Source organism: Lathyrus oleraceus, chromosome 1, assembly GCF_024323335.1.
Source record: "Lathyrus oleraceus cultivar Zhongwan6 chromosome 1, CAAS_Psat_ZW6_1.0, whole genome shotgun sequence".
In the NCBI taxonomy this organism is placed as follows: domain Eukaryota; kingdom Viridiplantae; phylum Streptophyta; class Magnoliopsida; order Fabales; family Fabaceae; genus Lathyrus; species Lathyrus oleraceus.
The window spans coordinates 400118192-400145894 of NC_066579.1; the positions used below are offsets into that span (position 1 = coordinate 400118192).

The following is a 27703-nucleotide window of genomic DNA, read 5'->3' on the forward strand; positions in this document are numbered from 1 at the left end:
ATTCTGTTGATCGCATCCCGGTCAAAAGGAATAGTACGCCCGGCAACTCTAGAAACCCAAGTGAAGGGCTCGTCGTCGTCGGGCAGTGCGTTAGCATAAAACTCCCGCACTGTACCAATGTCGTAATGCTCCACGGGGCTTATCAACCTATCCCACTTCTTGGCGTCTATCAACCCGGCAAAAGTTCTGTAAGTGCCCTGCGGGTTGATCAGAAAACGCCTCTCAGGAAGGATTTTTCGCTTCTCCAAAGCGATGTAACGTGCCGCTTGTTTCGGGCCTACAAACTTGTCGTGGTCGAATTGAATCGGCACGGTCCTGGAAGTAGTCGCATCTCCCTTTCTTTTCTTACCAGCTCCAGATCTAGACTCCATTCTGCAAAATATACAAAGAAACAATACACACCAACAAACAGATTAGCCATTAAAACATAATTCAAAATACTGTCATGTTCGCTGCTGCCTCGCTTTGCGCAGAGGCAGCGAACATTCGCCCCAGGTCGCCTAGCGAGCTGCTAGCGAACCTTACGGGTTTTGGGATTTTCTGCATTTTCAAAGATGTTTCTCCCAATACCCGTACTCTATGGTTCCCACACAGAACCTAATGATTTCTAATGACAATGAATCGTTATATGCTATTGGGGATTGGCTAATTGCATGCAAAACCTAAAATAGATGAAATCCCCAATTTGAAAACCTAAATGACCTAACATTGCAAACTCCACAATATCTCATGCAACCTCAATGTTTCCCATACCACATTTATCCTATTTGCTATGCATATTTGGAATTTAAGAGTAAACAAAAGGAAAAAGAAGTAGGGCCAACCTTTGGTACACGGATTTGGAAAAGAGAAGTGGGGAGAGTTTGCAATTGGCGAAAGAAGCACGTGTCGGTGATAAAGATGCAACAGAGGGAGTTTGAGAAGCCACGCACGAAATCCTCAGCAGAGCCGTTCAGACAAATTTTTGAAGGTAGGGCAAAATGGCTCTGCTGAGGTGTTTAAATAGAAAACAGTACTGCAGCGCTCGCTGCTGCCTCGCCTAGCGAGCAGCTTGCGAGCATGCTCGCTTCTGTCTCGCCTAGCGAGCTGCAAGCGAGCATGACAGCAAGTGCATTTGCAAATGCAGCACTTGCAAGTCATCCAGCCTGATTTCGCACACTGTAACAAAATTCAACATGATACATAAAACAATAAATACTTACAATGTTGGGGTGCCTCCCAACTAGCGCTTGTTTAACGTCGGCTAAGCTCGACGGTGCGATGCTCACAGAGGAGCATCGAGCGGCTGAGCACAACTCTCGCGATCCACATGACCGCCGAGATACACTTTCAACCGTTGGCCGTTCACGGTCCAACTGTCTTTCTCGTCCATGTCTTCAATGATAATGGCCCCGTACTCTTTTACTTCTTTCACCCGAAATGGCCCGGACCATTTTGACTTCAACTTCCCGGGAAACAACTTCAACCGGGAGTTGAACAATAAGACCAATTGTCCGGGCACAAATTCTTTGTTACAGATCTTCTTGTCATGATACTTCTTCGCTTTTTCCTTGTACAACCAACTTGAGTGGTATGCGGCATTGCGCATCTCCTCCAACTCAAGAAGTTGTACTTTCCTTTTGTTACCGGCCAACTCATGTTCAAAATTTAAAAACTTTAGGGCCCACAAGGCCTTGTGCTCCAATTCAACCGGCAAATGGCAAGTTTTACCAAATACCAATTGAAAAGGAGTTAGGCCAATTGGAGCTTTAAAGGTCGTACGGTAGGCCCATAATGCTTCGTCCAATTTTTGGGACCACTCTTTCTTTGAATTAGACACGGTTTTTTCGAGGATTCTCTTAATCTCACGATTAGAGACCTCCGCTTGCCCGTTAGCCTGAGGGTGGTACGGAGTTGTCACCCGATGCGACACACCATAATGTTTTAGAATTGTTTCCAAAGGTGCATTGCAAAAGTGTGACCCTCCGTCACTTATCAACACTCGGGGGGTTCCAAAACGGGAAAAGATGTTTTTCTTTAAAAAATTTATCACCGTTTTGGCATCCGCCCGAGGTGAGGCAATCGCCTCAACCCACTTAGAGACATAATCAACAGCAACAAGCATGTACTCATTCCCATAAGAGGGTGGGAAAGGTCCTACAAAATCTATGCCCCAACAGTCAAATACTTCCACTTCTTGGATGTTTTGCAGAGGCATCTCGTCTCTTTTACCTATCCCACCACTTCTTTGGCAACTGTCACAACTTTGCGCATGAACATGTGCGTCTTTGAAAATAGTTGGCCAATAAAATCCCGATTGGAGAATTTTAGTGGCCGTTCTCACACCATTATAATGTCCGCCATAAGGCGAGTTGTGACAATGCCAAAGGATGCTCTGGGCTTCATCACCAGTTACGCATCTCCTTAACAGGTTATCGCTACCCAACTTAAACAAGTATGGGTCATCCCAAACATAGTACTTCGCATCTGAAAGGAACTTCCTCTTTTGGTTCGAAGTTAGGTCGGCAGGCACAAAACCACTAGCCTTGTGGTTTGCAAAGTCTGCAAACCATGGCCTAACTTGAACCTTAAACAATTTTTCATCAGGAAATTCTTCCCGGATTTCCTGTTCAGATGCGGTTACCTCGACATTCACTAAGCGGGATAAATGATCCGCTACCAAGTTTTCTGACCCCTTCTTGTCTTTGATTTCTACATCGAATTCTTGTAACAAGAGGATCCAACGGATGAGCCTTTGCTTCGAATCCGGCTTGGTTAACAGATATTTAATCGCCGCGTGGTCGGTGAACACAACGACTTTAGACCCTATAAGATAGGACCTAAACTTTTCTAGCGCATACACTATTGCGAGTAGTTCTTTTTCCGTTGTGGCATAATTTATTTGAGCCTCGTTAAGAACCTTACTCGCATAATGTATAGCATGAAAAGTTTTGTCCTTTCTTTGGCCAAGTACCGCTCCAACGGCATAGTCACTCGCGTCACACATTAATTCAAAATTTTCATTCCAATCGGGAGCGACTATTATTGGAGCGGTAACCAATTTTTCTTTTAAAACCTCGAAAGCTTGCAAACAATCGTCGGTGAAGAGAAATACCTGATCTTTGGCGAGTAAATTGCTCAAAGGCTTAGCCACCTTTGAGAAGTCCTTGATGAAGCGCCGGTAGAACCCCGCGTGCCCCAAAAAACTACGGATGCCCTTCACATTCACCGGAGGGGGTAATTTTTCAATTACTTCAACCTTAGCTCTATCCACTTCAAGCCCCCTTTGAGAAACTTTGTGGCCTAGCACGATCCCCTCGGTCACCATGAAGTGACACTTTTCCCAATTTAGCACCAAATTGGTCTTCACACACCTTTCCAACACCGTCTTCAAATTTGCCAAGCATAGACTAAACGTCCCACCAAATACCGAGAAGTCATCCATGAAGACTTCCATTGTTTTCTCTATTAGATCGGCAAAAATGGCTTGGACACATCGTTGGAAGGTCGCCGGTGCATTGCATAGCCCAAAGGGCATTTTTCTGTATGCGAACACTCCAAACGGACACGTGAAAGCCGTCTTCTCATGATCAACCGGGTCAACCGCAATTTGGTTGTACCCGGAGTAGCCGTCCAAAAAACAATAGTATTGTTGGCCCGATAGTCTTTCAAGCATTTGATCCATAAATGGGAGTGGGAAATGGTCCTTACGAGTCGCGGTATTCAACCGTCTATAATCGATACACATTCTCCACCCCGTGGCAACTTTAGTCGGGATCAATTCGTCTTTGTCATTTCGGATTACGGTCATTCCACCCTTCTTCGGAACCACGTGCACGGGACTCACCCACGGACTATCCGAGATCGGGTAAATCATTCCCGCATCCAAAAGCTTCACCACTTCCTTTCTTACAACCTCTTTCATCGTAGGATTTAAGCGGCGTTGTGGTTGAGCCACCGGCTTGAAATCCTCCTCCATCAAAATCTTGTGCATACAATAGGATGGACTAATTCCTTTAAGATCGGAAAGAGTCCAACCCATAGCTTCTTGATTGGTTTTGAGCACAATGATAAGACGGGCTTCTTCTTCTTTTGTCAAAAGGTTGCTTATGATGACCGGCTTCCCCTCGGTCTCATCTAGAAACACATATTTCAAAGTCGAAGGTAACTCTTTTAATTCAATTGGCGCTTTCTCGTCAATTACCTCCTTTTTCAAATTTTCTTCCTCTACTTCCCACGGTTGTAGGTCTTCCAAGATATCAAGTTCCTTCAAGCATTCCTCAAGAGCTAGCTCCTCTTCAACAGTGAAAACCTCCAATGAGTCGTCAAGAGCTAACTCCATAGGAGATATCTCATGAACATGCTTTGAAACTTCCATAATAGCGTCTTCAATCACATCGATGCGAAAGCTATCATTTCTATCCTTGGAGTGCTTCATCGCCTCGAATAGATCAAATGTGACCTCCTCATTTTGAACACGCACCTTCATTAAACCGTCATCAACATCTATCATCATTCTTGCGGTCTTCATGAATGGTCGGCCCAATATGAGCGGAGCATCATCATCTTCCTCCATATCAATTACAATAAAATCCACCGGGAAAAAGAATTTGTCGACCTTGAGGATGGGTCGTCGACTTATCCGCCAATTGCAATGTCATTCGGATGGACTTAATCTCGATGTTGCCAAGCCTCTTGATAATTGACAAAGGTATAAGATTTATGCTTGACCCCAAGTCAATAAGTCCCTTTCCGACATACACATCACCAATTTTAACCGGCAATGTAACTCTTCCCGGATCAACCTCTTTCTTAGGAAGCGTCCTTTGAATAATGGCACTACAGCTCGCATCAAGGACGATGGTCTCCGGTTCCGTATACCTCCGCTCTTTGGTTAGTATGTCCTTCATAAATTTGGCATACTTTGGCATTTGTTCCAAAGCTTCAGCAAACGGAATGTTGATTTGCAACTGTTTAAAAATATCCATGAACCGGGCGTAATGCCGTTCATTTTCCCTTTTGGAGGGAGCATGAGGGTAAGGAAGATTTTGGACCGGAGTAGCGCTCACTACCTCCTTTCCCTTTGCAATTCTAGCACTTTTCCATCTAGGCTTCTTCACTACCTCCCTTATTACCTCATCACTTTTATTCTCCTCAATCTCCACATTTTTTTCATTTTCAACTTCACCATTATGTTTATTCTTTTCAACTACTTCCTCATCACTCCACACTCCTACTTCACCATCAACATTTTCCTCTACTATTTCCTCCACAATTTCTTCCTCTTTCTCTTTTCGTTCACTCTCAACTCTTTTTTCATTCTCACTACCCAACTCCCTCCCACTTCTCGTCATAATCGCCTTACAATGCTCCTTAGGATTTGTTTGCGTATTAGCCGAAAAAGAAGGACCGGTTTGTTGTTCAGCAAGTTGCTTGGCAAGTTGCCCAACTTGAGTTTCAAGATTTTTTATGGCCGCGTCATTACTCTTTTGATTGGCCATTGACATTTGCATGAATTGCGTCAATGTGTCTTCCAATTTAGAATTGACGACCGGCGGTTGTGGAGATTGATACGGATTTTGCGGAGGGTTTTGACGGCTAGAAGAACCACCCCCATAACCTTGGTTATGGTAATAGTTACTCCTAGGTTGGAACCCTTGGTTCCCTTGGAATTGTTGTTGTTGTTGTTGTTGGTGCGGTTGATAAGGTTGTTGTTGTTGTCTCGGTTGATAATCCCGTTGATTGGCCATGTAGTTTACTTCGTCAAAACCGGGAGGTGGACAAAATCCGGTGTCATGTTCACCTTTACAAAGTTCACAACAAGCTATTTGTTTAGCTTTTGACGGTTCTCTTAACTATTTGATTTGTTGTGTTAAGAGTTCCACTTGTTGTGAGATTAGCTTGTTTTGGGCAAGGATGGCATCATTCGTCCCTAACTCAAGCACTCCCGCCTTCTTCAAAGAATTTCCACGACTTTGACTTTGAAGATCATTCAAAGCCATATGGTTGATAATATTGGTGGCTTCTTCGGCACTTTTTGACATCAACGAGCCACCCGAGGTGGCATCCAACAACGTCTTACAGTTTGGTTGAAGTCCATTTCTGAAAATATGGATTTGAGTCAATTCATCAAATCCATGCCCTTTACATTTTCTAAGCATGGACTTGAATCTTTCCCACGCTTCATTCAAAGATTCACTGGTTCCTTGAGAAAACACCGAGATGGCCGTCTTTGACTCCATGAATCGGTTGTGGGAGAAAAATCTTTCAATGAATTTCTCTTCTAACATATTCCAGTCTGTCATTACGGCTGGTGTTTGATCGAGATACCAATCCTTTGCTTTACCGAGCAAAGCGTGGGGAAATAAACGTCTGAACAACGGAAGCTCCTGAGCCTGATCCACTCCGGCAGCCAATGCTATCTCATAGAATTTTGTGAGAAAAGCAAATGGGTCTTCATGGTCCATTCCGGTGAATGGACTCCCATACAATAAATTCAGAGTTCCCGTCTTCATCTCAGCTTGCCTTCCTGTGTGATTGGCAAACTGAGCGGTGTTCCTTGGACTGTTGATACATGGAGTAGAAATATGCGGTGGTGGTGGTGGCTCCATGTTTGGTATGAATGGTGGTGGATTTGTGGTTGAAGAACTCTCTCCTTGCTCTTGGCGTTGTCTAGCTTGTTGCCTCCTACGTCTCGTTTTGATATTGAGCCTCCTTGCGGTTCTCTCGATCTCAGGATCAAAAAGAAGTTCGTCCACAGGGATTTGCCCTCGCATAAAACGTAAGCTGCGCACTAAACCAAACAAATTACAAGCACAAGTTAAAAATTCACAAGCTAAAACTTAAACAACCATTGCGATGCTTGCAAGATCAATTTACAATCCCCGGCAACGGCGCCATTTTGTTGAGATAGTTTTTAAGTGTCGGGTTTTTGTTATCGTATCCACAGAGATTGTAAGATATCACTGCCGTTCAATGGTTGAGTTAATCTTAACTTAATGTAACACTAGGGTTTTGGTTTTAATCAAGTTATCTTGCATACAAAGTAATTAATTGCGGAAAAAGTTATGTTTTGATTAATATGATAAATATTGTCAAAGTTAGGTTTCAATGATTACATTTGCTTTGCATGTATTTGCTCGGTCAACAATCTTATAAACTCCTTTAGATGATAAATTATTTCACAAAGTCCTCTCAATGCGTTTCTCTTGAACACCCATTGTGAGTTTTGCCATTTTGATCCATTGTTTCTCTCGAACACAATCTATCAAAATGCCAACTTTTTGGTTCAACCTTATGGTGAACAAAATCATTCGTTACTATCTCTAGCTAACGACAAAGTTTGGATGAAAACCTAGGTCGAGAATCGGTAAACATCTCTCGATCAAATACCAACACAAAGAGTTTTAAATAGAAACAAAGTTTTCATCATATATTTACCGTTAAAGAGTTTACATATGAGGATCCTTACATTTACACACAAAGCTAGCAATCACCTACATCTAACCTTGACAAATGGAAGACTTAGCTACTCATTTTCATGGTAGCTTGGTCGGCAAGTAACGAAAGAAGGTTGATCAACATCCAAGTCGGATAATCGATGTTGGATGGGAATCCACCTTCTTTTTGTGGAAGATGGTTGCTAGATGAAGAGAAATGAAATTAGGGCATAAAATCTCCCACCAAACAATGCTGTAAAATATCTAGAAGAAAGTACAAAAAATGGAAAAGTTGGTAAAAAATGAGGTCTGGTGCCCAAAAGTGGCACCTGCTACTTATAGACAAGTGCAGAACTGTCATGTTCGCTAGGCGAGCAGAATAGCTCGCCTAGCGAGGGCCTAAAATGGGCACAAAAAGCCCCTGCGTCCAGAGCAAACAGGGCCTGCTAAACTGTCATGTTCGCCTAGCGAACATATCTTCGCCTAGCGAAGTAAACGCCTCAAGCTCGCCCCCAGCGAGGTTGAGAGGTTTTGCTACTGGAATGCTCGCTGGGGACTCGCTAGAGCCTCGCCTAGCGAGTGAGTGCTGGCTGCACTTTTTCACCAAAACAGAATGAATTCGCTGCAGACTTCGCCATGAGCTCGCCTAGCGAATTAATTTGCTAATTTACTGGAGCAGTTCGCCAGGAGCACGCCTAGCGAACCCATTCTTCGCCACAACCTCGCCTAGCGAGCAGGCAGATGAAATGCTCCTTTTCTTTGGTTCCTTTGCCAATTCTCTTGTGTCTTTATTATCAATTAATTCATGCCTTTCCTGCACAATAACAAACACATCAAAGGCACCAAGCTTGTTTATCAATGTAATGCATTTCATGTGAAACAAGTGTGATTTTGACAATTTTAGCAAGGCAAAAGAGTGAAAGATGCCCACATATGATAGCTCAAATAAGTACTTTTGGGCATCTAACAGCCGTATACCAAGGAATAAGGGGTTTCCCCTGTTGAATTTCGTACCGACGTGCGATATCCATGTAACGTAAAAGGTAACATCTCATGCCAATCCTGGTACGTGACAACCATCTTTTGGATGATTTTCTTGATATTTTTGTTCGCAGCTTCAACAGCCCCATTCATCTTAGGCCGATATGGTGATGAGTTGTGATGCTCGATCTTGAACGTTATGCATAATTCCTCCATGGTATTGTTGTTGAGATTGGACCCGTTATCAGTGATGATTTTGTTGGGAATCCCATATCGACATATGATGTTGTTTTTTAAGAAATGGGCGACTACGTGCTTCGTGACATTCGCATAAGATGCGGCTTCCACCCATTTGGTGAAGTAGTCTATGGCCACCAAGATAAATCTGTGTTCATTAGATGCTTTGGGTTCTATCATTTCAATCATGTTGATGCCCCACATAGAGAAAGGCCAAGGTGATGCTATAACATTCAGCGGGGTAGGCGGTACATGTATTTTGTCAGCATAGATTTGGCATTTGTAGCATGCTCTGGTGTAATGATAACATTCGACTTCCACCGTTAACCAGTAGTAACCTGCCCTTAGGACTTTCTTTGCCATGGCATTCCCATTTGCGTGCGTGCCAAAAGACCCTTCGTGTATGTCCTTCATAAGCTGATCAGCTTCGTGTTCGTCCACACACCTCAATAAAACCATGTCATAGTTTTGCTTGTACAATACCTCCCCGTTCAAGAGGAATTTTGATGCCAACCTCCAGAGGGTCCTTTTGTCAAGGCTGGAAGCTTATGCCGGATATTCCCGCTTTTCCAGATATTGGTTGATATCAAAGAACCAGGGTTTATTATCTGGCTCTTCTGCTGTCGTCAAGCAATGTGCAGATTCGTCAAAACGCCTAATTTCAATGTGAGGCTGATGGTTGGGCCATATTAATTTGTACATGGAAGCCAGCGTTGCTAAGGCATCTTCCATTTGATTCTCTTCTCGAGGAATATGAGAGAAGGTGACTTTGTCGAATTTTGGGAGTAACTTCAGCACGTAATCCCGGTATGGAATTAGGTTAGCATGTCTTGTTTCCTAATCACCTCTGATCTGATGTATCACTAGAGCGGAATCCCCAAATACTTCTAGTATCTTGATCTTCAACTCAATAGCTTCTTCCAACCCTAATATGCAAGCTTCATACTCGACCATGTTATTCGTGCAGGTAAAATAGAGCTTTGCGGTGAACGGTAGATGGAAATTCTTGGGAGACATCAACACTGCCCCAATTCCATGGCCTATTGCATTTGAGGCGCCATCGAACATGAGAGTCCAGCCTGCTTTTGGCTCATGACTCTCCTCTAGTTCGGAGTCTTCAGTATCCTTAACAACCATGATGTCCTTGTCTGGGAAGTCAAACTTCAAAGGTTGGTAATCCTCTAGTGGTTGGTGAGCAAGATGGTATGCTAATGCGCTTCCCTTGATTGACTTTTGTGCGATATATTGAATATCGTATTCTGATAACAACATCTGCCATCGGGAAATCCTACCGGTGAGAGCTGGTTTCTCAAATATGTACTTGATGGGATCCATTTTAGATGCCAACCAAGTTGTATGAGTTAGCATGTACTGCCTAAAACGCCTAGCGGCCCATGCGAGTGCACAACAAGTCTTATCGAGTAACGAATATCTGGTCTCACACTCATTAAATTTTTTGCTTAGATAATATATGGCATGCTCTTTTCTACCAGTCTCATATTGCTGTCCCAATACACAACCCATGGACTCGCCGGGGACGGTTAAATACATGATGAGAGGTCTCCCTTCTGCAGGGGGCATCAGAATCGGCGGCTCTTGCAAGTATTCCTTGATTTTATTAAAGGCTATTTGGCAGTCATCATTCCACTCCACGCCTTGATTTTTCCTTAGAAGCTTGAATATTGGTTTACACGTGGCAGTAAGGTGAGAGATGAACTTGGCGATGTAATTTAGTCTCCCCAAGAAACCACGAACCTCCTTCTCAGTCTTTGGTGCAGGCATGTTCTGAATGGCTCGAACCTTGTCGGGATCTACATCAATTCCTTTTTGGCTTACGATAAAGCCTAAAAGCTTCCTAGATCGAACCCCAAATGTGCATTTGTTAGGATTAAGTCTCAACCTAAACTTCCTCAAACGAGCAAACAGTTTCCCCAGGTTAGTGATATGTTCTTCTTCTGTCTGGGATTTGGCAATCATGTCGCCAACATACACCTCAATCTCTTCATGAATCATGTTGTGAAAGAGAGTCACCATGGCACGTTGATATGTTGCCCCAGCGTTCTTTAATCCAAACGACATTACTTTGTAACAAAAAGTTCCCCAAGGGGTAATGAACGTGGTTTTCTCCATGTCCTCGGGATCCATTTTAATTTGGTTGTATCCAGAGAAGCCATCCATAAAGGAAAATACGTAGAACTGAGCCGTGTTATCCACCAATACATCAATGTGAGGTAATGGGAAATCGTCCTTGGGACTGGCTCTGTTTAAGTCTCGGTAGTCTACGCACATGCGGACTTTCCCATCTTTCTTCGGTACCGGTACAATGTTGGCAACCCATTGTGGGTACTTAACGACTTCCAGGAAACCGGCGTCAAACTGCTTTCTCACTTCTTCTCTGATCTTGAGAGCCATATCCGATCGCGTTCTTCTTAGCTTTTGTTTGACAGCAGAGCATTCTTCTTTAAGGGGAAGCTTGTGGGTCACGATATCAGTATCTAATCCGGGCATGTCTTGGCATGACCATGCGAACACGTCATCATATTCGTGGAGGAGCTCTATCAATCTCGTCTTCACTGCATCTTGAAGTGCGGCGCCTACCCTTACTTCCCTCTTGTCTTCTTCTGTTCCCAGATTGATAACTTCAACGTCCTCCTGGTGTGGTTGAATGAACTTCTCTTCTTGTCTGAGTAATTTGGCCAACTCTTCAGGGAGTTCGCAATATTCCCCCACTTCGTCTTCAGCTTGGTAGATTGGACAATCAAAATCATATTGGACCCTAGCAGTGTCGTTATCAATGGTCTCGGTGGTGTTTCTGCATGATATGATTTATGCAGTTTATTTAGAAAGTGCGTGCATAAAAATTGATGCCATTTTTTGTAATAATAAAAAAACGAAAGGAAAGGAACAAAAATTTGGATGCAAATTGCCATTTCATTAATGATATAAAAACTCTTGAAAAAGATAAAGGAGGCCCTACAACACACCACTGTGCCTTGAGCAGAGTACAAGGTTTTATTTAAAATAATAAAATTACTTTTGAAAAATTTGGGGAACTTCCACAGCCTTCCATTTTGTCAACTCTTCATTAGGTGCGGCTTGTTGCATCCAGCTAGACACCCCCTCTTCGCGATCTTCATCACTGATCATCGCCACCTGTTTGCCAAAAATGTGGCCAGCGCTGGTGAACGTTTCCTCTACAGAAGGAATCTGCTCTTTTTCATGTTGGTTACCGGTTTTATTTGATGATGGGTCATACCCAGGGCAAACTTGTCTCGTTTGTCTTTCACTTCCACCACTTTGCCCCTGTCTTGAGTATTTTCACTTTCCATAACAATCTTAGCTCCTTGCCACGAGGCCATGGACGGTCCTGATTCCGGGGTCTCCAATGTCTGTTGGATGACCATCATATTTACCACTTCCAAGGATTGGAATGGTGTCTCAGTTATCTCGCCATCCACCTCGATATACCGGAAAGATGTCAAGTGGCTAACCAAGATATCCTCCTCCCCTCCAATCACAATCATCTTGTCATTTGTAATGAATTTCAGCTTTTTATGTAGAGGGGAGGTGACGGCGCCTGCGGAGTGAATCCATGGTCTCCCAAGTAGGCAACTATAACCGGGATGTATGTCCATGACCTGGAACGTGATATTGAAAATAGTTGGACCTATCTTGGTTGGTAAGTCAACCTCTCCTATCACTGCTCGCCTTGATCCATCAAATGCCTTTACGATTAGGGTGATGGGCTTCATACTTATCCCTTCCATTGGCAACTTTATCAAAGTTATCTTCGGCATGACGTTCAGCGAGGAACCTGTGTCCACTAATACCCTCGATAGTATAGTGTCTATGCATTTCAAGGAGATATGTAGGGCCTTGTTATGGTTCTTTCTCTCGATCGGCAGTTCATCATCGTTAAAACCCAAGAAATTCCCGTAGTCACACAAGCTACCACATTGTCAAACTGTTCTATCGTTATGTCTTTCATGATATGTGTTGCGCTCAATACTCTCAACAACGAATTCTTGTGTGCTTCTGAGTTGAGCAATAAAAATAACATGGAGATTTTTGAAGGTGTTTGATTCAGCTGGACCACCACTTTATAATCACTCTTCTTGATTATTCTCATAAATTCCTCAACCTCTTCACGAGTGACTGCCGCTTTAGGAGACAGGTGCATGTCTTGCATTTCTTGATTCGGGATGAGGATCTGGACAACAGCTTCCTTCCCTTTAGCCTTTGCAGAAGTATCAGCAGTTCTTGGCGCGAACACTCGACCACTTCGTGTCATTCCTGCCGGCCCCACAATCGAGGTGACATTTGGTTCATTAATCATCAAGGGTTGGTCTTCCTGCCCTTACTTAAAAGCTCTGGGCTGATATATCCACGGGACCGCCTTCTCATCTTTATACGCGAACGGTGCTGGAAACTCTATCACCAATGGGCTTATAGGTATTTCCATATTAACCTCATCATAAGGGATGTCCACCGCGTCTATCTCTTCCTGGAGCTTGCTCTTGACACAGTGATTTATCTGTAACTCGTCTTGATTTAGCATTTGTTGTATAAAGTTCCTCAACTTTTTATTGTTTTCTTCAGCAACTAGCTCTTCCGGGATTAGATCACTTTTCAGCAATTATGCTCCAATCCTGGTGATAAGGGTTTGAATCTCTTCAACCTTATGGACCAATTTACCTTAATCTCTCTTCTCAATGGCACTGACGGAAGCATTCTTATGTGTTGGCATGGGATTGGTGTTCACGTTCGGGCGCCTCGGAGTGAAGGAGATAGCCTTTGCTTCGATCACGTCTTGTTCCCGATTTTGAAATTCAAAACAATTCTCCAAGGTATGACCGGGCGCTCCCATGTGAAATTCATAATGGGCGTTAGCGTCATATCCGAGTGGATATGGAAAAACAACCGATTTTAGCTCCCTTAATGTCAGAAGGACCTCCTTTTGCAGATATGGGAATATTTGGCTATAAGGTACTAGTAAAGGTTCAAGTTTCCTTCTTGGAGGCCTTGGCTTGAATTATCTTAGTGGCGCGATGTTTTGCTGTTGATGATGTTGTTGATGTTGTGGTTGATACACTTGTTGTTGCTGCATTGGTTGTTGATAAGGTATGGGTACCACGACGGCGACTTGGCCATATGAAGCCTGTTGCTTCCCCTTATAGCCTCTGGATATAGCGTTTGTTTCACCTTCTCTTTTCTTCTGGAAGCCTCCAAAATACTTTTTCGGTGCGCTAGGGGCTACCATAGATCCTGGAATCTTTCCATCCCTCAACCCTTTCTCTATGCGATCTCTGATTGTGACTTGATGCGCAAAGTTGGACGCTGCACTACTTACTAATCTATCAAAGAATGGGTCCTTCAAGGTGTCCACAAATATTCCAGTCATTTCCTTTTCAGACAATGGTGGCTCTACCTGAGCAGCCAACTCTCTCCATCACTGGGCGTATTATTTAAATGACTCATTTTCTTTCATGGCCATCCCTTGTAACTGCATTCGGTCGGGTGCCATATCTAAGTTATATTTGTACTGACGAAGAAATGCGTCAGCCAAATCCTCCCAGTTTTGAATCCGCCTTTGCTCTAAAATCATGTACCATCTTAGAGACTCTCCACTTCGACCGTCTTGGAAACAGTGGATAAGCAGTTTGTCGTTTTCGGTATGAGCAACCATTTTCCTGAAGTACATTACCAGGTGAATTCTTGGGCAATTCTGTCCTTTGTATTTCTCAAAATCAGGAGTTTTAAATTTAGCTGGGATGACTAAATTTGATACCAAACGCATGTTCATGGCAGAGGCGTCGAAGATATTATTCCCCTCTATAGCTTTGATCTTCTTTTCCAAGGTACGAAGCCTATCTGCAGCAGGATCTGGAATATTCTTAGGCTTCAGTTGATCAGGCACATAGAAAGCATCGTACGAGTCATCTCCAATTTCGGATCCATGATGAGTAGACGCATCAGAAGGCTCTGCACGATCCCCATCTCCTTTGCCTCCTACCGGTATATGAACCGGTCTCTTCTTGGCGGGTATGAAGCTCTCGTCTTGGGGGTCCAAACCTGGCGTGCTATCATTCCTTTTTGCCCTAGATTCTTCATCCACAACCCTCTCTCTTTGGGAAACTGCGAGCATTGTCTCCAACAGTTGATCCATTTTCTCTTGGATTGTATTGATGTCTATCCTCATGGTAACTTGGTTAGCCTCAACTTGCTCTAACTTCATCTTGTAGTTACTTCGCATCTCGTATCGGTGTTGATTAGTCAGTGTTGCTGGTTAAAGGGTAAAAAGGTAGGGTAAGTTTTTGAATTTTTATGAAGCATGATGCGTAATGAAGATGCGAATGTTTTGCATATTTTATTTTCAGGGAATCATTCGAGTTCCATTAGTTGTTTAGCAATTCAGAGAAACATGAAATACTTAGAATAACAATAATTGAGTAATTTTAAGCATCATACATTCAAGTACATAACGTAGGGGTCCAAAAAAGGCCCTTGTTCGAAATACATTGTCAAAGGAACAAAATATAAGACATAGGAAAATTAAATTGCATGCTTTCTGGCTTGGAGCTCTTCTAGTTCTTCCTTGAATCTCTTCAGCAACCCTCTACAGAGCAGAATGAAACTGATTATGGCTGGAGGAGTCCTATCTTCCTTCAACACTTCAATTGCGTCTCTTAACTTCCATGGTAATTCTTTAGCCGCCCAATTACAGAACCCTACTAGCCCATCGAGCTTTGCACGGAACTTATCCCTATCTCCTTGCAAGAAGTCTATGGTCTTCTTAAAGGATTCATAATCTTCAATCACATACTCTCGTTCCTTCAACCATATGGAGTTGTCTTGGTGTAATGACTCTAGCTGGCTCTTCTAATAGTTGGCAGACTCTTTTGCGTCTCTTACTTCTCGACACTTCTCCTACCACATCATGGGTGAAACCCTAGAAGCTTCGGTGGCTATATTCTTGAGTCGGCGTTCTTGATCTACTTCAGCCTTTGCATGACGAACAGAAATGGTGAGTTCTTTTATCTGAGCCCCAAGTGCATCTCTTATCGTCTTGTTTTCCTTTGTGGCCAGATGCCACCAATGCTCATTGTCTTGACATTCTTTCTGGGCTCGTCGTAATTGACCCTTAAGAGTATCTAGACAATGGTCAGCTTGTTATAGTCCCAGTTTGATCTTTTTTCTCTTATGCTCCTTTTGTTGAACTTTTCCACATGTGCTTGAAGTTGTACATCCTTTCTCTCAAGCTCCCACTTCATGGTGTTTTTCTCATTGATGATTTGTTGGAGTTTTATCTTCAACTCTTCATTCTCTTTTTCTAACTTTGCCATGGTGGTCTTGAGTTCCTCCACTTCTTCAATAGGGACATGGGTGAGCTTAGGTTCATGAAGAGGTACAGGTGTCCGAATGACGAATGGCATTTTGATAATCTCCACCCTTTCCTTTACCCAATGAAAGTATGGTTCTTTTGTAATCCCATTTGCTCTCCCCAAATCAGCTTTCCCTTTTCGATTGAAATTCTTCCAAGCCTCTCTGATTCGTTGGAACAAGCTAGGATTCTCAACCCCAAAGTCAAGCAACAAGAAAGCTTCCAAAGACCTTGCCTCTGGAGGGCCTTCTATTGGGTAACCAAGCTGTCTTAGTGATAAAACCGGGTTAGAATTCACGCATCCTTGAGTTCCAACAAGTGGTAGATTAGGGAAATCTCCACAGCTGAATATGATGTCAATGTTGATGTATTCTTTGGAATACCAAGAAAGATCTTCGGATCGGAGTAATCCCAATATCTGAGGCCAACTAACATCTGTCTGGTCTACCCAAATACCTGTCTTCGGAAGATGCTCAAGAAACCACTGATATAGTAAAGGAGCACAACAAGCAATCATTCCTTTCTTCTTGGTGTACCTATGGCTCATGTAATAGTAAACATCATCTAACAAGGTGGGTACTGGGTTTCCAGCAAGGAAAACGCAAATAGCAGCCATGTCTATGAAACCATCCATATTTGGGAACAGGACGATGCCATAGATGGCTAACGCAATAGTAGAGTAACAAGTGTCCCAACTTTCTGCTTTTAGTAGGGTATGAGCTCTTTCCAAGAGAAAATTTATCAAAAATCCTTTGGTATTCCCTTTGGTCTCTAGGTTAGCCTCTACCTCCTTTTCGTCCATGTGAAGCGTGCTAGCAATGATCTCAAGGGGCAAAGATTCATCTATCCCTTCAAATAGTGGCTTGTTCTTCATAGGGATCCTAACAAGACGCTCGAATTCTTCCAACGTTGGTGCTAGCTTGAAGTATTGGAATGTGAAACATCTTAAAGGTAGGTCATAGAATTGTGCTAGAGTGACTAAAGTTGTATGGTCCACTCGTTGGTTGAGGATGCTGAGCAGATTGCCATAATTCTTCCCAAAGTTCATTTTGTACACCGGGTGCATTTGAGAGACCAAGTCATGTAAGCTCCTTAGATCGGGGTCTTTAAACTTGAAAGAGTAAATGTTTCTTTTGCTTGATTCCATGCTTCTTGAATTCCTGCAACTTATGACACTCAGATTCCTTGGAAATAAAATAATATGAATGTCATGTTATGAATGATGTTATGCAAGCCACAGGTAGGTCAACATATAGGCTGTGAGGGTGGGTATCCTTGGTTACTAGACAAAACCCTTTTGGGAGGATGCTAAAGTTAAGAGGTTCCCAAAGTCATCAATCACTATTTAGGAAGGTTATTGTCATGACGAAAGCTCATCCGCCAATAACATCCCCAAAAAGAGTCTCGTCTGGGTGAGGCCTTCGTATGGTCCCAAAGAGGAAGACTCCTAGTGGGTTCATACTACACAACTCTCGAGTCCAAGATTCTAATGAGGTTCTCAGAGTCATAGGTCGAGGTTGGGAATACTACTGTAAGGTAGTAATACGCCCAAGGGATCTCATCTGATTGGGGCTTTCGTATTAACCTAATAAGTCTGGGACTTTTTAGGTAATACTACATAACCACCGGATATAATGGGTTAAAAGGTCCCTAGAGTCATTGATCCAACTTGAGAATACTATCGTCGTGACGAAAACTCGTCGGGCAATAATATCTCAAGAGAATCTCCTCTAGGCGGGCTCTTTGTATCTTCCCAACAAGGAAGACTCCTTGTGGGCGTCCACTATGCAACCACCAACTTAATCTTATGGTTTTTCTCAGACTTGAGTGGAGAGCCTATCTCACAAAGTATCACCAACCAGAGAACCCCAATAATACATAGCCAATAAAACACCAGACAATAATTATGACAGCATAATAATAACAGAATAAATAACAAACAAATAAATAAAATTAACAGACAATACATCAACTGAACTAAATTAGGCTTCACTCTCTTTTGCTTAGAGCTATTCCCCAGCAGAGTCGCCATCTGTCGCATCTCGAAACATACGATTCCTTACGATGGTCGCGGAAAAATTATGTTCGAACAGAGTAGGCACCGCACTTTATTTATCCCAATGAAGGAATAGGAAAATATCGATAAAACCTTCTAAAAAATAGAATAATGGTCGTCGCAACCATATTCGGGTTCGGGAGTTAATTACGCAAGGGGAAGGTATTAACACCCCTCACGTCCGTTGTATTCAACGTGAACCTTTTAGTTCTGATTTTGAGATTGAATGTTAATTAATGTTGTTTGTTATCTTTGGGTTATGAATATATTGAAAATAGAAATTGATGGGAACCTCAGAAAGGGAAGAGGGGAGATTTTTTATTAGTGTGCTCGCAAAGATACAACAATCTCCTGCCTACGTATCCTTATGGTGTAATAAGGAAATCAGAGCATTCGTAGTTTGGGGACTACGATTGGTTGGTGTCTTTTACCGAACAACTGTTTAGACCGTGTTCTAAAGACTAAACGCTGACTTGTCTACTCTTGGCGGAGGCCTAAGCATTAGTTTGTTGTGCACATTAGAAAGGATTAAATAGTGTTCTTTCTGAAAAGAGTTTTGGTCACACGGGGGTGACAAGTGGGATTAATATGTTGGATGTTTTGATTGGTTGAGTTGTTTTTGGTTGGATGACAATTACTTGGATAGTTGAGTAAGACAACACGTATCCTAACAATCGAGAAAGGGAATAGAAGACTTTAGACCACTTTCTTTTTCATCCTTAATTATAGAAAGGCTTTGATAATAATTAAGGCATTTTGGTTGGATGACGATTACTCGGATAATCGAGCAAGACAACTCGTACCCTAATAATCGGGAAAGGAAATAGAAGACTCTAGACCACTTTCTGTTTCATCTGAGTATTTATGAAAATAAGGTTGTATATGGTTGATGTATTTTAGAATGAATGACAAGTACTTGAATGACTGAGTAAAACAACTCATATCCAAGCATTTGAGAAGAGGAGTTGAAAACTTAAAACCATCTCTTTTTTCGTATAGTTTGTTATGAAAATGATTTGGTTAAGTTGAAAAATGTCAACCGTTCAACTAACCGAGTAAGAGAGCTCGTATTCAAACATATGAGGAGAGAAGTTGAAGGCTCAAAGTCATCTCCCTTTTTATTTTTGTCGTTACAAAAGGTAGTTTAATTTAATCGGGGTTTGGAAGTTTGTAAAGGAAAGACAATTATTCGACTAACCAAGTAAAAGAACTGAAATTCTGGTATAGTCAGAGTTCAGATGTTCTACACGAAGTCATGACATCTGATCCACCACTGTTACTAATACAACAAGACAGTTATACAAATTAAAACCTAGTACTGATAAGCACACATTCACAGATGTCACGACATCTGCTACTATATCACAACAGTATGGAAGAACACCCAGTTCTGTCTATCTGGTACAAAGACACTGCAGAGATCAACCATAGCACTTACTTCTGTTGAGCCTGCACAGTTATCAGCATGATGTCTCAACATTGATTTGAACATCACCTGTTACAACACTACTGGTTTACCTTATTTTATAACAGACAAAATTATAAATTGCAGAAGGTAACAACACAAGTAATTGTTAACCCAGTTCGGTGCAACATCACCTACTCTGGGGGCATACCAAGCCAGGAAGAAGATCCACTATCAGCAGTATTAATTCAAAGTTAAACTCCCCCGTTTACAACTCTTCACTTAATCCCTACCCAATGCAATCTATACCTAGGCACTCCTAGATAGAAACCTCCAGTTTCCATTCCTATCATTACAATTACCATGTAATGCTTAGACAACTTGAACATGCTTCACAGCTTCGTTCAAGAACATAAAAACTCTTGCCTACAAGCTTTAAGTTACAAATAATCTTATGCTTTAAAGCACTGAGAAACACCTGGTAACCTACCCACAGGTTGGGAGGTTTACCTCACACACACCCCTAATTTTTACATTGTTTGAGGCTTAGTCTTGGTTGTGTGTACAATCAGGTTTTCTAAGTCCCTTTTTATAGAAGTATTGGACACCTTGAAAACCCTAGATATATTTTCCAATCAAATCTTTTCATATCAGCTGTAAAGATCTCCTTGGAAAATAAACAAATCTGGTTGATATCCCTGATAGAATGCGCCAGCTAGCCATATCTTCAATCAACCAATGATTGCCACCAATTGTGCAATCACAAAACACCAGACATTCATACTGAATGTTCTGTGTACAGGATGTCATGGCATCGGGTCTGACATCTGGAAAATCCTGCATAATCCAGTTTCCTTTTATAGAAGGTACATCCATATCAGTTACCATGACAATGAGTATGTCAATTGAAACAATCCTGCAGCATACGTCTTCCATATAAGCTCCAGCAGGTACAACCAATATCAGAAGCCTTGTCAATGTATGTGGCATTCTAAAACAATCCTGCTTGCATATGTTCTTCAACTCCAGCAGGTACATAGGATATCTCATGTTAAGACATCACACAAGACATCTTGTGAACACTATTTGTTTTACCAAAATTACTGCCAACTCTTAGAATCAACAAACTCCCCTGTAGGTGTTTAATTGGCTGCATTATATGGTAAAACACTAGCTGGTTACTAATGTCTTGACTGATGTCATGACATGGTATGTATGTGTGACTACATTGTAGGTTAGAATATCTAACTGTACTCTGATGTCTTGACTTATGTCATGACACACTTGAGTAGTTACTGCAGGATTAGCTAACACAGGATTTATTGAATCTCAAACTGGATGTTGTGACATTCATACCAGTCAGCAGATACTAAGGAATAGAACAGCTGGTGTTCTGTTAGAATTTAGTATTTATTTCCAGTCTGGTTATCAAGGAAAGACCAGACCTGGCATAAGGCCTACTGAAGGAATAAGTCATGAGTTCTCCTCCCCTATAACCCCTCAGCAGAATGGAATAGTTGAAAGAAAAAATAGAACTATTCAAGAATCTGCCAGGGCAATGATTCATGCAAAGAAGCTCCCCATGCACTTTTGGGCTGAAGCAATGAATACCGCGTGCTATGTTCACAACAGAGTCACCTTGAGAAAAGGAACCTCCTCCGCTCTGTATGAAATATGGAAAGGCAGAAAACCCACTGTGAAGTACTTTCATATCTTTGGAAGTAAATGCTACATTCTCACAGATCGTGAACAGAGAAGGAAGCTAGATCCCAAAAGTGATGAGGGTATATTTCTGGGATACTCCACTAACAGCAGAGCCTACAGAGTGTTCAACTACAGGACCAATGTCCTGATGGAATCCATAAATGTTATTGTGGACGATAAAGAGGAAGGAACCGATGTCATGGAGGATGTTGAAACATTCCTTGACAGTTCAACTGACATTCTAGTCAAGTCTGAAGAAGTACAGGAACCTCCTCCTGAATGTGAAGTAGATGAAACCACCAAAGTGCCATCTATCAGAATTCAGAAAGACCACCCTAAGGATCTTATCATAGGGGATCCCAATAGTGGTGTGACTACCAGGTCATGGGGAATAAGCTCAAATTCCTGCTTTGTATCCAAGGTTGAACCAAAGAATGTGAAAGAAGCCCTGACTGACGAATACTGGATCATTGCCATGCAAGAGGAACTTGAGCAGTTCAAAAGGAATGAAGTATGGGAGCTAGTTCCAAGACCTGAAGGGACCAACATCATTGGTACCAAGTGGATCTACAAAAACAAATCTGATGAGAAAGGAGTAATTACTAGGAATAAAGCAAGACTAGTAGCTCAAGGATACACTCAAGTTGAAGGGGTAGATGTTGATGAGACATTTGCTCATGTGGCTAGGCTTGAGTCCATCAGATTGCTGTTAGGGGTAGCATGCATCCTGAAGTTTAAACTATTCCAAATGGATGTGAAGAGTGCATTCTTGAATGGCTACTTGAATGAAGAAGTCTTTGTGGAACAACCTAAAGGGTTCTGTGATCCTAACCAACCTAAGCATGTATACAAGTTGAGGAAAGCCTTGTATGGGTTGAAACAAGCACCTAGAGCATGGTATGAAAGGTTGACCGAATTTCTGACCTCAAATGGATACAGAAAAGGTGGAATAGATAAAACCTTATTTGTGAAGGATGAAGACGGCAAAATCATGATTGCTCAAATCTATGTGGATGATATAGTCTTTGGTGGAATGTCAGAACAAATGGTTCAACAATTTGTTCACCAGATGCAATCCGAGTTTGAAATGAGTCTAGTTGGAGAACTGACCTATTTCCTTGGAATGCAAGTAAACCAAATGGAGGACTCTATGTTTCTCTCCCAAAGCAAGTATGCCAAGAACATAGTTAAGAAATTTGGTATGGATAATTCTAGGCACAAGAGGACTCCTGCGCCTACTCATCTGAAGTTAACCAAAGATGATGGAGGGCCTGGTGTTGATCAATGCTTGTATAGAAGCATGATAGGAAGCCTACTTTACCTAACTGCAAGTAGACCTGACATTTCTTATGCAGTTGGAGTATGTGCTAGATACCAAGCAGAGCCTAAGGTGAGCCACTTGAATCAAGTCAAAAGGATTCTCAAGTACATCAATGGGACTTGTGACTATGGGATGCTGTATTCACATGGGTCTGAGCCTGTCCTATCTGGGTACTGTGATGCTGACTGGGCTGGGAGTGCTGATGACAGAAAAAGCACATCAGGTGGATGTTTCTTCTTAGGAGACAATCTCATATCTTGGTTCAGCAAGAAGCAGAATTGTGTTTCTCTGTCCACTGCAGAGGCTGAATACATAGCTGCTGGAAGCAGTTGTTCCCAACTGGTTTGGATGAAACAGATGCTCACTGAGTACAATGTCATTCAAAATGTCATGACATTGTTCTGTGATAATCTCAGTGCCATCAATATCTCCAAGAATCCCATCCAACACAGCAGGACCAAACATATTGACATTAGGCACCACTTCATCAGAGATCTGGTGGAAGACAAGGTGATCTCTTTGGAACATGTGGCCACGGACCTTCAACTGGCTGACATATTTACAAAGGCTCTGGATGCTACTCAGTTTTAAAACTTAAGGAGCAAACTGGGAATATGTCTCTCTGAGACCTTATAGCAACCACTGATGTTTAGGATGTATTGTTTAATATCTCTGCCTATTAAACAATTGGTACTATGCTCTGATTGGTCAACAGATCATAGCTATGCTACTTGCAACAAGTGTGGCTACAAGAGGGTAAGGAGACACCCTACCGTGAGAAGGCCAATGTACCTGCAGGAGTTCAAGGATGCTGTTCATGCAGGAGTGGTTCTGGATGTCAGAAACAAAATCATGGCATCTGATATGGTGGTACCTACTGTAAAGCAAAAGTGGGTGATTACTTGATCAAAGTTGTGAAGCAAGATCAAGTGGATGCTAACTTGGTTGAAACTGAGAAGTAAAACCAAGTCTGTAACTCTGTCATTGTTCTCTGGTTTTGTTGTTGGCTTTGGCAACATTTTTAACAAAAAGGGGGAGTAATAACCACCACCCCTGACAAACAGAGTGGGTCTCTACAACAGACTCTCGTGACAGATTCCCTCCCCTGCAACTGCTGTGTGTTGAAGTTTAGATTTAACTTCTGTATGTGTGCTGCTTTGTGAAGTTTTTATTTAACTTCCATGTGTGTGAGTGTGCTGCCACTCTGAGTGTATTAGCTAGGCTTATTTCCTGCTAGGTGTGTGATTCCGCTGCTATGAACTCTGTTATGGGGATCAAAGTGTTTTAGCCAAAAATTTGCCAAAGGGGGAGTTTGTAGGTGTTTAATTGGCTGCATTATATGGTAAAACACTAGCTGGTTACTAATGTCTTGACTGATGTCATGACATGGTATGTATGTGTGACTACATTGTAGGTTAGAATATCTAATTGTACTCTGATGTCTTGACTGATGTCATGACACACTTGAGTAGTTACTGCAGGATTAGCTAACACAGGATTTATTGAATGTCAAACTGGATGCTGTGACATTCATACCTGTCAGCAGATACTAAGGAATAGAACAATTGGTGTTCTGTTAGAACTTAGTATTTATTTCCAGTTTGGTTATCAAGGAAAGACCAGACCTGGCATAAGGCCTACTGACTGAATGTCAAACTGGATGTTATGACATTTCATCATTGACAGCAGCTACTGAACATTAGACAGAGTGGTGTTCTGCTATACTTCAGCATGTTACTTAGTCTGTTCTTCAAGAGAATAACAGAACTAACTTAAGGCCAAATGTGTAAATGTTAAATTGGACACTTTGACATTTATTAATGTAAGCTGTTACTGTAGTATGGTCATTTTGATCATGTATAGGTCAGCAAAATTGTACAGTCTGTTTTCTGGAAAAACAGACTCAGCATATGGACCTTGATGTCAAGCTGAATGTCGTAACATTCATTCCTGACAGCATATGCTATATTGTAGGTTGTTCAGTTTTCTGTTTCAGCTTTTTCTCAGGCTATTCTTTAGGGATTCAACAGCTGAGAGAAAATCCAGGAAATCAACAACCAAGCTAAATTTAATGAACCTAACAAATAGCCTATTTGTTAGTAACCTAAATGTTGAATTTATGGGAACTCACGTGACCTTAAATTCAGGAGAATACAGGTGCAAAAGCCCAGGTACTGTAATATAAAAGGAAGGCGTCCTTCATTCAGTTTCAGGGGATTTTGAGGCGTGAAGATTTAGTGTGTCCATCATACTTCACTGCTGTATTTTTGTGAGTCTTGTATTAGACGTATCTTGTAAGCCAAGCCATTATCAAGTAGATGATTGCTGTGGCATAGGGTGTTCATTGAGTTGTAAGTGTTGTGTCACTCAAAGCTTTTAAGCGTGAGTGCTGTGTATCTTGATTAAAGCTGGTAAGCACAATCAAGAGTTGTTTGAAGTGTGACTTCAAAATTGTCTTTAGTAATCACTGAGGTGATTGAGGGGGAGTGAGTAGGAACTCTGATCTTAGTGTAAGATTGAAATTGCATTGGGTAGGGATTAAGTGATAAGTTGTAAACGAGTGAGTTTAGCTTTGAATTGATACTACTAATAGTGGATTTCCTCCCTGGCTTGGTAGCCCCCAGATGTAGGTCATGTTGGACTGAACTGGGTAAACAATTACTTGTGTTATTTACTGCACTTACGTTTAAGTTCTGCATAATTCTTGTCTGTGCAGAATTGGATGTCATAACAACCCGTGTGATATCTAAAGTCTGATAACTAGAATTTCAATTGGCATCAGAGCAGGCACCCTGCCTGTGAATTTCTGGGTGAGATCTAGGGAAGTTACTTTCTAGTACCATGGACAAGGATATAGGACACTCAAATAGACCACCCATGTTGGATGGCTCTAATTATGATGACTGGAAGCCTCGTATGATAGCCTTCTTAAGGTCTCTAGATAGCAAAGTCTGGAGAGCTGTCAACAAAGGATGGGAACATCCAACGAAGACAGGTGAGGATGGAGTCAGTGTGCAGATTCCTGAAGAAGAGTGGGACAAGGAGCAAGAGGCACTAGCTCTTGGAAATTCCAAGGCCTTGAATGCATTGTTCAATGGAATCAGTAAGAACATCTTCAGGCTAGTGCACCACTGTGAACTAGCTAAGGAAGTTTGGGATACCCTCAAGGTAACCCATGAAGGTACTTCCAAGGTGAAGATGTCCAAACTTCAGATGTTGACCACCAAGTTTGAAAATCTGAGGATGAAAGAGGATGAGACTATTCATGACTTTCACATGAATATTCTTGAAATTGCAAACACCTCTGGTGGACTAGGTGAGAAAATGGCTGAAGAGAAACTTGTAAGAAAGATTCTCAGGTCCCTGCCTAAAAGGTTTGCTATGAAGGTCACAGCCATAGAGGAGGCACAGGACATCTGCAATATGAAGGTAGATGAGCTCATTGGTTCTCTCCAAACCTTTGAAATGGGCTTGTGTGAGAATACTGAAAAGAAGAACAAAAGCGTAGATTTTGTATCTAATGCTGAAGAAGAGTCAGAAGCAGGATATACTGAAGGTGATGACAGTATATCAGAAGCCTTAGCCATGCTTGGGAGGCAGTTCAACAAGTTCGTGAAGAAGATTGATCAAAGAGGGAGACCTAATGTCAAGAACATCCCGTCTGACATCAGGAAAAGATCACCTTCTGATGAAAAGTTCAACCAAGGCAAGGGAATCCAGTGTCATGGTTGTGAAGGGTATGGACACGTCAGAGCTGAATGTCCTACTTATCTCAAGATGCAAAAGAAGGGGCTAACTATCACATGGTCTGAAGGAGATTCTGAAAGTGAATCTGAAGGAGAATATGCCAAACATGTCACTGCACTAACCAATGTTTGTGCCTCTGATGATGACTCAAGTGCAGATGAACTGACCTTTGATGAACTTGTTGCAGCCTATAAGAAGCTGTGTACCACCAGTGCAGAAGTGCGTGCACAAGGGGAAAAGCAGAAGAAACTCATCAAGGAACTGGAAGATGAGAGACAGAAGCAACTGTCTGTCATAGAGGGTCTAAATGGTGAGATAGCCCTGCTGACCTCCAAGCTGAATCAGATGACTAAATCCATCAGAATGATGAATAAGGGAACTGACACCTTGGAAGAGATTCTAAAGGTGGGACAGCAGTCTGGAACCAAATCTGGCCTAGGATTTGGGAAAAGATCCTCAGCTGAACACAAACGCCCAAAGGCTAAAGTTCAGAAGTTCAAGCGGAAGTCAAAGCCAATGTCTCAACATCGAGGAACTAGGATGAATGATCATCAGAAGAGGAAATACCAGGAGTGGAGGTGTTACCACTGTGGTAGGCTTGGTCATATAAAAGCCTTCTGCTACTGGATTCATGGTTTCCCTAACCAAGCCTCGCATGTCAGGCCTAAGCATAAAACATATAAGCGCTATGTTCCCATCAAGAAGCAACAATGGTATGCTAGGATAGCACACACTGCTCTAAGGGCTTCTACCAGAGAAGACTGGTACTTTGACAGTGGATGCTCAAGGCATATGACTGGTATGGAAAATCTACTGGTGGATATTCAACCTCACACTACCAGTTATGTGACCTTTGGTGATGGTGCCAAAGGAAAAATAAAAGGTGTGGGTAAGCTGGACTGCTCTGGAGTTCCAAAACTGAATAATGTGCTGTTAGTAAGAGGACTAACTGCAAACCTCATCAGCATAAGTCAACTGTGTAATCAAGGGTTTCATGTTCAGTTTACTAAGGAGCTATGCATTGTGACAAATGGTGACAATCAGGAAGTTATGAGAGGAACCAGGTCCAAAGATAATTGTTATCTGTGGGAACCTAAAGTATCTAACTTTTCAACAATATGCTCCTCAGCCAAGGAAGAACAAGAGGTGAAGCTGTGGCATAGACGTCTTGGACATCTCCACTTACGGGGAATGAAGAAGATTATATCCAAGGAAGCAGTCAGAGGAATTCCAAAGCTTCTTATTGATGAAGGAAGAGTCTGTGGAGAATGCCAGGTGGGCAAGCAAACCAAGATGTCACATCCGAAGCTGGGACATCCCACAACCTCCAGAGTTCTGGAACTGCTGCACATGGATTTAATGGGACCTATGCAGGTTGAAAGCCTTGGTGGGAAGAAATATGCTTACGTGGTGGTTGATGACCATTCCAGATACACGTGGATAAGCTTCATCA

General features: G+C 42.2%; 1 protein-coding gene across 1 annotated transcript; it reads right to left on the reverse strand.

Moving 5' to 3' along the window:
* Positions 1-15188: 15188 nt before the first annotated feature.
* LOC127110954 (uncharacterized) lies at positions 15189-17065 on the reverse strand. The gene is made up of 2 exons (XM_051046169.1): positions 16097-17065; positions 15189-15467 (listed from the first exon to the last, which is right to left on the reverse strand). The coding sequence occupies exons 1-2, from the start codon at positions 17063-17065 to the stop codon at positions 15189-15191; spliced, it is 1248 nt and encodes a 415-aa protein (XP_050902126.1).
* Positions 17066-27703: the final 10638 nt, after the last annotated feature.

Excerpts from the sequence above, each read along its gene's own strand:
- LOC127110954 (XM_051046169.1), bottom strand. The coding sequence starts at position 17,065 with ATGAACTTTGGGAAGAATTATGGCAATCTGCTCAGCATCCTCAACCAA. Across the intron at positions 15,468-16,096 it reads AAGAACCATACTTTCATTGG|GAACGAGAGTATGTGATTGA; the intron begins GTAAAGGAAAGG and ends ATATGGTTGAAG.